At 42.9% G+C, this 8407-nt stretch overlaps 1 protein-coding gene across 1 annotated transcript; it reads right to left on the bottom strand.

Annotated features, from left to right (window-relative positions):
- Positions 1 to 223: 223 nt before the first annotated feature.
- LOC103714950 (cytochrome P450 93G1-like) lies at positions 224 to 3814 on the bottom strand. Its single transcript, XM_008802433.4, has 2 exons — positions 2798 to 3814; positions 224 to 1095 (listed from the first exon to the last, which is right to left on the bottom strand). The coding sequence occupies exons 1-2, from the start codon at positions 3806 to 3808 to the stop codon at positions 457 to 459; spliced, it is 1650 nt and encodes a 549-aa protein (XP_008800655.2). The 5' UTR covers positions 3809 to 3814; the 3' UTR covers positions 224 to 456.
- Positions 3815 to 8407: the final 4593 nt, after the last annotated feature.

Here is an 8407-nt window from a genome sequence, read left to right as displayed (position 1 = left end):
TAACACAAGGGAATTGGTTTGCCGATACATTGAAAATTCGGACAATCAAAGACAGATTCGGAACGCAGGCTTGAGATGTCCTCGTTTGGCGGCATTCCCCTATGGTGGGACCGAGCGATTAAAGATGCACCAGTAGGATTTTCATATCACTGGAACTCTCGACGTGGTTTTGTTATTTAATTTATTTATTTTTAATTTTATTGATATATGAAAAGAGAGAGGAAGAACATCCAGGAACAAAGCGACAGAGGACGTAATTGATTGCTTCCCAGCAAACACCACACAAACAGACAACGAAACGAGAGAAGACAAGCAAACAAGTAGCGCCCTGCAGGACGTAATTACGTAGTTAGTCCCCATCGGGGATCACCTGGACCGCGGAAATCCAGGCTTTCGTACATGCGTTATCTCCCTCATAGCAAGGACGATAAAAAGGCTTTGGCTCCTTGCTCATTATTACGCCAGCGCTGGAAATGGGTCCAAGCGGGCCACCGGCACAAGGAGCAGTGGGTGCTGCCGTGCGGCCACCATGCCCTCCTTCTCCTCCATGTCCACCCTCCCCTCCCCCACTGCCTCGCCTCCGACCACCTCCCACTCGAAGCTCTGCACCATCGCAGCCACCGTCACGCTCACCACCTGCATAGCCAGCACCATCCCGGGGCACCCCCTCCTCCCGCTCCCGAACGGTAATATTTGGAAGTGCTGCCCCCTGACATCGACCGCCGCCGCGTCCGACATGAACCTCTCCGGCCGGAACTTCAGCGGGTCCTCCCAGTAGCTGGGGTCCCTCCCGATGGCCCACAGGTTAACCATGAGGACGGTGTCGGCCGGGATGTCGTAGCCGCCGACGCGGATGTCTTTGGTGGTTTGCCTGTGGGCTATGGGCGCCGCCGGGTGGAGCCTCATGGTTTCTTTCATGACTGCCTGGAGGTAGGGCAGGTTCGGGAGGTCGGTCTCCTCGACCAACCGGTCCTTCCCGACGACCCGGTCGATCTCTTCTCTCACCTTCTCCAGAGCTTTGGGATGGTTGATCAGCTCGGCCAGTCCCCATTCGATGGTAGCAGCAGACGAGTCGGAGCCGGCGGTGAAGATATCCTGCATAGGATCGCGCATAAGCGCTCGATTGTTGCCGTCACAGAAATTTAAATTGGTATTTATAACGTTTATTATCATATTATTATTGGAAGATAATTTTAAATTATAGTAGAAATATATTATTATATTTTATATTTATAAAATAAAAATATTTAATATATTACTCCCATTTATCTTATTTTTTTAATCAAAATAATTATTAATATTAAAAAATCTATTATAAGTATAAAAAAATATTAATTATATAATGAAAAATAACATATTTTTATAAGATTAATAATTTATAGGACTAATAAATATATTTTTTAGAATATATTAATAATTAATATATTAATAAATATATTAATATTTAATTATAATATATTTTATATGATTAATAAATATATGATAAGAGCTACTAAAAATAGATATGTGGCAAAATTATGGAACAATTATAAGAATTAGCATATTTACTTACATTTTTTATTCATGAGAATTAAAAATATATAAAAAATCTATCTAAGATATATCAGGAGTATTTGTGATATTGTGTGGTCGATGATTTTGGATCTCCGTACCATACCAAATAAGTTACTCATGAATATCTGAAAATTTTTAATTACTAGACCATGGCCTACCAAATATATTGATCTTAGATCATTGGAGATCAAATCACCCCAGTATTTAGAACATCGAGAATTTTAGATCACCATGGTGATCCCGTTGGGGTTACCAAACGCTCCTAAAAAGCATCAGAAGTAAAAGATCAAGTGAAAGTATGGTACATAAAGCATCAACTTTATCGGCGAGAACTTCAATGCAAAAGTAGGTAAGGAATACCTAAAGGCCGGTCAAACAATTTATGTGAAGTCGTATTCTGTTTAGTTAATTAATCCAAGAGAAACCAGAACAAAAATAATAAGATAACACAGATCTGTGCGAACACCCATAGAAGTAAGCAGATTAGATTAGTAAACAAAGAAGACTTCTGCGGGGTAGCTTGCGCCGATCACGTTATCTTATTATTTTTGTACAGGTTTCTCTTAGATTTAACTAAACAGACTAGACTAGCAAACAAAACAAATTCTTTGATTTTTACGAAAAAAATAACAAATTGTTTGACTGGCCTTTGGACCAGCCAAACACACTAGTCGAGTCTCGATTTACTTAAAACTAAGAGAATACTTGTAGAAGAGGAGATATCGTGAAATATCCACGCAACCTACCTCATAAAAATCTATGATGGTCCTCACAAACCTAATGCAATACAGTTGGTGTGAAGAGAGTGATTTGTGCCATGGGGCACGGCTCAAGTGGCGCGGTTTGAACATGATTTAATGCTGCCATTAAGATTAATAGCTTTTGGATGAATTGGTAAAAAATTACATTTACTATGAATCTAACCCCATTTACTAAGATTGATCCGGAATATTTATTTTGTACTTTAAGATTTACTATTCTAGCCATATATATAAATAATAGAAGGAAGAAATTATGCTTGGATGCTTTCTTAACATATCCAAATAAAATATTTACTGTACTTGTTTTTGATACAACAGCTATTTAAAATATTCTAGTACTTGCCGGTAGCGAATTGTGATAAATAACTTCTATGTTCAGAAAATAGAAGGAAAAAAGGCATTTTTCGTATACATGGGCTGCAAATATTATACGGTAATAAAAATACGGGACAACAAAACGCCAGACATGCATACATACATACCAAGATGAAACCTTTGATGTTCTCTCTGCTGAGCTTCATCTCCGCGCCGTCGTCCTCGGCCACATCAAGCAAGATGTCGAGCAAGTCCTTCACCTCGTCCTCTCCCCCACATCCCATCTCCTTCCTCCTCCTCCTCTTTTCCTCCTTCCCCCTTATGATCCTCTCCATCAACGCGTCGAACCTCCGGTGCACCTCCCTCACCCTCTTCCCCAGCCCCTGGAGGTCCAGGTTCTTGCAGAAGCCGATGTAGTCGGCAATGTTGAAGGCCCCGACGAGCTCCGCCACCTGCTTCACCAGCTCCCGAGCCTCCTCGGTCTCCCCTCCGGCCCCCGACGACGTCGTGCTGGCCGCCATCCTCGTGACTTCATTGTTCGTCATCTTGATTATTTCCGAGCTCATGTCGACGGGCTCACGACGTGCCGACTTGTCGAGAACGGCGCGCAGGAGGTCGAGGAGCTCGACGCGGCGGACGGGGCGGAGAAGGTCGACGGTCCGGGGCCCGAGGAGCTCGGACATGCAGAGGCGCTTGACGAAGCGCCAGTAGGGACCGTAGGGGGCGAAGGCGAAGCCGGCGGCGTCGTAGGCGAAGTGGCGGGCGGCGGCGGTCTGGGGGCGGTTGGAGATGGCGGTGTCGTGGGTCTTGAAGAGCTCGCGGGCGAGGTCCGGGGAGGAGGCGATGACGCACAGGGCGGAGCCGAGGCGGAGGGTGAAGATAGGGCCGTGGCGGGTGGCGAGGCGGTAGAGGGTCTGGTGGACGGGGGGCCGGAGGAGGTGCAGGTGGCCGATAACAGGTAGGGACAGGGGTCCCGGAGGAAGGCGGCGGCGGCCGGACCGGGCCTTGGAGAGGGTGGCAAGGAAAAGGACTGAGGCGAGGGATATGGCAAGGAGGAGGAAGAAGGCCGGGGAGCCGAAGCCTCCTTGCTCCATGACTCGACAGACCAACAGAGTGAGAGGAAAGTAGGTAATGACTAATGAGCAATACACACTAATGCAAGGACGGCAATATAGCATCACGAGGCCACCAGTTGATGTCAATGATGAATGAGTGGACGGCCCACCAAACCCCACATATGTGCCGTCGATGCTTATTAAAAAATTCACCAGGCCCCTTCGGAGGCTGTGTACCTTCGTAGAAAGAAATAAATAAATAAATAAATAAATCCGGCTCTAAGTCCAAAGTCTAGTCCGTGATCAGCTCCCTATATATATACTGGCTTGTCTCTAACTCTATGGCCGGCTCATATGGCTCCTTTTTTTTTTTTACATATAAAGATAAATTTTATTCATGTAAAAAACAAATAAATAATAAAATTTTTGAGATGGATATTTTGTTGATTCTTTACATAAGAAAAAAAAATCTATCCCAGCCGAGCACTTGAATGCTTCTCCCAAGTGACGCGCCACCAAGAAAGGAGATGAGGGTAGAAAACAAATGGTGTATATCGATCCCACGCGCCGCTTTTGTAGTGCCGAGAGATAAGATGGCACTCCCAATTGATATGGTATGTGAGCCATTCAACTCTTTACTTTTAAAATGCGGCCTCTTGCCCCACATCTTTTTCTTTCGTGAATTCAACGTTTTAGCCGGTCCATTCTGCATGTCCTGTAGCCTTGCACATAGCAAGAGCACAAAAACCAATATTATTATTAATTTTACAAGAAAATCAAATTTGTGTTTTCTTATAGAATGATATGTATGTAGTAATCTCCTGATAGCTTTGATCTTTGATCTCTAAGCACCAGACGGGCAATTATCTAAATAAAATACGATACGACTCAGGTTCGCCATCTCTAAAATGTCGCTTGACAGCTCAATCAAATTTCCGAACAATCAATATAATAGATTATAGTTCAACACATCTCAACATATATAAAAAAGAATATCGTAATCGACCAATAGACAAAAAAAAAGCGCTTGATCACGATGCACATGAAAGGAAATATTCTAACCACCCCGATTAGTAAATATGGAAAGAGCGCAACTGCTCATCTGCAAACCAAGCATTACTAATCGTGTAGATATGCATTCTTTCCTCTATAAATACCAGGCACAGAGACTTTAGGTATAAAGAGAAATCCAACTACAATACTCTCATGCTTCTATCTCTCTTTGGTCTCTTCTGTTGCCTCTTGAAACTCTGCCTAACTTAAGTATTAGAGAGTCCCCAATCCGACAACATTCCAGCAACCCTATGATCGTTTTCTGTGATTGCAGAACAGCTTCAGTGCTATGCTCTGCTCTTCCAATTCAACCAGTTAGCTCGTTCGCTCGTCAGGTTGGATTTTGAGCGGTAACAAAATATATATTAGATATTAAAATTTAGAAGAAAAAAAATAGAAACACCTCTCTAATTTTGGGCCTTTTACAATTAGACACTGAAGTTTAAAAAGTGTCAATTAGCTATCAAAACTTCAAATCCGTTGCAATATGACCCAACTGTCTATCTCTGATATAAAATATTATCACATAATGGTCATCTGATAACTAAACTTTCATAAAATTTTTGAAATACCCTTCTCACTAACTTAGCAAGGGGCTCTTGTTTTGGCGCAAATTTAAGGGCAGAGAAAGGAATCACTAACTCACTGGTTGCTTTGAGATATATGTAGATGGGTTGGATTACCCACTAGTTGCTTTAAGATCTGTGTGGTAGATGATATGCAGGTAGCAGGGGAGGAATTCATGAGCTGAAGGCTGTGGAGGAGATCGAGAGCGAGAATGGCCAAGCGAGGTCGTGCTTGAAGTTGAGGTGGGTAAGGGGCGAAGAGGTCGCGACAATGGATGATCCAGGCATGAAGGAGGACTATAGTTGATAGGACGAGGTGAGGCTGAAGAAAGCATGGTCGTTGGTGGTTGTGGATGGGAGGAGGCGGATGAAGCAAGCAACGATGGAGACAAGGGAACAAACGATGGTGGAGACAAGGGGAATGCCGGTGGGAGAGGAAGGCAAAGAGAAGCGGGAAAGGGAGGGTAGAGAAGGTCAAGGGAGTTGGGGGCAACAGGGTGAGGGAGTAGGAGGCCTCCCACGAAGGTCCCACCATATAGATATGCTCCTTGTCACTGCCCTCTAGGAGGAGGGAGATCGAGGTACTACTTGTGGTCTAGGTCAGAGAGTGAGATGTCGCCATTGTGGTCTTTATGATGGTGGTGGCTCCTATTAGAATGGCGAGGAAGGATTCGATCAAGCAGGTGGCAAAAGTCGTAGGGTTCGATGAGGAGGGAGACGGTTGCGATGCAAGGGATGAGGGTTTCTCACGACTTCATGAATGCCACCATTGCGTCATCGTTGAATAGCAGCGTGTGCCACCCCTCCGCCACATCCATCATTGATGAACAAGCGTCGATGGGCAAAGGCAAGCAAAAGGGATCACCCATTGGTTGCTTTGAGATTTGTGTTATCCTCATTTTGAGATATGTGCTGGTGGAATAATGGAGAGCGAATCGCTTTAAGATCTATATGATAGGTAATCCAATGGTGGTTTTGCGAAAAGGGAAATGAATCTTTTTTTTGCATAAGCCATGATACGGCCTATTTAAATTAAGAATATTTTTATCTTTTTTCTCACTCTATTATCTGCATTAGGATCTGGATAAATGGTTGGACTGTATTGCAAGAAAAATTAAGTTTCGATGGCTAATTAAAACTTATTAAGCATTTGGAGTCTAAGTGTAATTTGCCCAAACTCGAATAGATGTTTCTGTAGTTTTTTCAAAAATATTTATAAAATTTTAAGTAAATATATATTACATAAGTTTAGTTTATGTATTATCCTTTGATACTTAGACTAGTTGAGTCCTAAATTGAAGAGGAAAGTAAGAAAGGAGGTCAAAAATGGTGAGTTTAATATTTTTTTATGGATTGGTGAAGAAGCCGCGTTAGGATATGGTGCTCGCTGTTGGTGTGGTGGATGAGAAGAAGAAGGGTCTGCGACCATCAAGATCCTAATTAGGTCATTCTTCGAAGCGCTCTTTCCTAATTCTTTTCTCCGGAATGCTAGTGCAGGCGATCGAAAGGGCCAGACGTCCAAGAAAGTGGCAATCTTGTGCTAACTGGTGAAAAAAGAAGGGAAGAATAGATAGTGTCTCAATTATTTGTATTTTTCTTTTTTCTTTTATACTGAGATGGCCAGCTTATCTACGTAACAAGTTGTTATATACTCGATCTACAGTCGAGCTGGTAGACTAGGGCTATGGTATAATATTTTCTTATTTATTGTTCTGTTTAGTTTGAGTCTTATGGCTTCACATTTTAGAAGTCTTTTTTTTTTTTTGCTAAAGCAGGTATTTCATATAGTACGTGTATGAATACATTAAATAAAGTTAGAAAACACAAGATCACGGAGTGCCCAGGGCAACTCCCCCTCCTCGGTCCATATGGTATTCTCGAAATGATTGGTTACATAGGCAGTCACCCAATCTGCAGTCTCATTAGCCTCTCTAAGGCCCTGTTTGGGGGAGCTGTTGGCAGTAGAGCTGTTAGAAGTAGAGCTGTTGGAATTAGAGCTGTCTGAAGTAGAGCTGTTATAAAAAGCTGTTTGTTGTTTGGTAACTACATTCGTAAAGTGCTGTGGTACTTTATTTTGTGTTTGGTAAGCAAACTGAGAAAGTACTTTGTATGACAAAATTACCATAAAGGACATTACATAGTATTATACAACAGAACATAATAAAACATAACATAAATTAATACATAAATATACGATATAGTATAATATTATTGTAATATAAAATAATATTATGTTAATATAGCATACTAGTAATATAATTATTAGAGTAAATTAATATTTGGTAATATAACATAATATTAAATTATTTAACATAACATATTAAGGTATTATGATATAATATAATATATATTATATTTATAGTATAATACAATAATAAAAGTATAAAATAGTATAATTATTAGTATAAATTAATTTCTCATAATATAACATAATATTAAATTATTTAAAATAACATATTAATGTATTATAATGTAATGTAATATAATACTGTTGCTGGTGGTCCAAACCGAGAACGATTGGCACAGCGAGGTGAACGGGGTTCCGTCTGAGTTGCCTTGGTTGGTGTTGATTGTGCTCCACCTTCCGCCGGGAAACCTGCAAGCAAGCCTCGCACCACCACTGGGGTAGTGGGGGCCCTCCGACGATCAAGTCAGAGGAGGTTGGAGGAGAAGGAGAGATAATTGCAGGTAGTAGGAGAATGCTCTGGAAGTTCTTGCTTACCTCCCCCCTTCTCCCCCCCCGCAGCATATATACCAGGCTGGGGGGTCCTTCGGGGGGGTTGGTCATCGTGTGGCACGATGGAGTCGCCACTGACATGGCCGTTACAGGGCGTCGTGGGACAGCGCTGGGTACGGCCGTGACAGGGCGTAGTGGAGCTCCGCCTTGTGCGGCTGTTACAGGAGATCGTGGAGCAGCGCCGGATACGACCGTTGCAGGGACAGAGGGTCGTGGCGTGCTTCAGGGGAACAGCCTGTCGTTGTTGAGAGGTTGCCGACTCGGGATCGGATTGCTGGATCAAGGGGCAGCCGACTCGGGGTCGGGCTGCGAAGCCGAAGATATCCGACTCGGGATCGGATTGCTGGATCAAGGGGCAGCCGACTC

This window comes from Phoenix dactylifera, unplaced genomic scaffold, assembly GCF_009389715.1.
Source record: "Phoenix dactylifera cultivar Barhee BC4 unplaced genomic scaffold, palm_55x_up_171113_PBpolish2nd_filt_p 000064F, whole genome shotgun sequence".
In the NCBI taxonomy this organism is placed as follows: domain Eukaryota; kingdom Viridiplantae; phylum Streptophyta; class Magnoliopsida; order Arecales; family Arecaceae; genus Phoenix; species Phoenix dactylifera.
Note: the sequence above shows the minus strand (reverse complement) of the source record. Positions and strands in the feature narration are given on the sequence as shown.

What these genes read in the sequence shown, in the direction of transcription:
- LOC103714950 (XM_008802433.4), bottom strand. Translation starts at nt 3,808, where the DNA reads ATGCTATATTGCCGTCCTTGCATTAGTGTGTATTGCTCATTAGTCATT. An exon ending in ACATCAAAGGTTTCATCTTG is followed by an intron (nt 1,096 to 2,797) that starts GTATGTATGTAT and finishes GATCCTATGCAG; the next exon opens with GATATCTTCACCGCCGGCTC.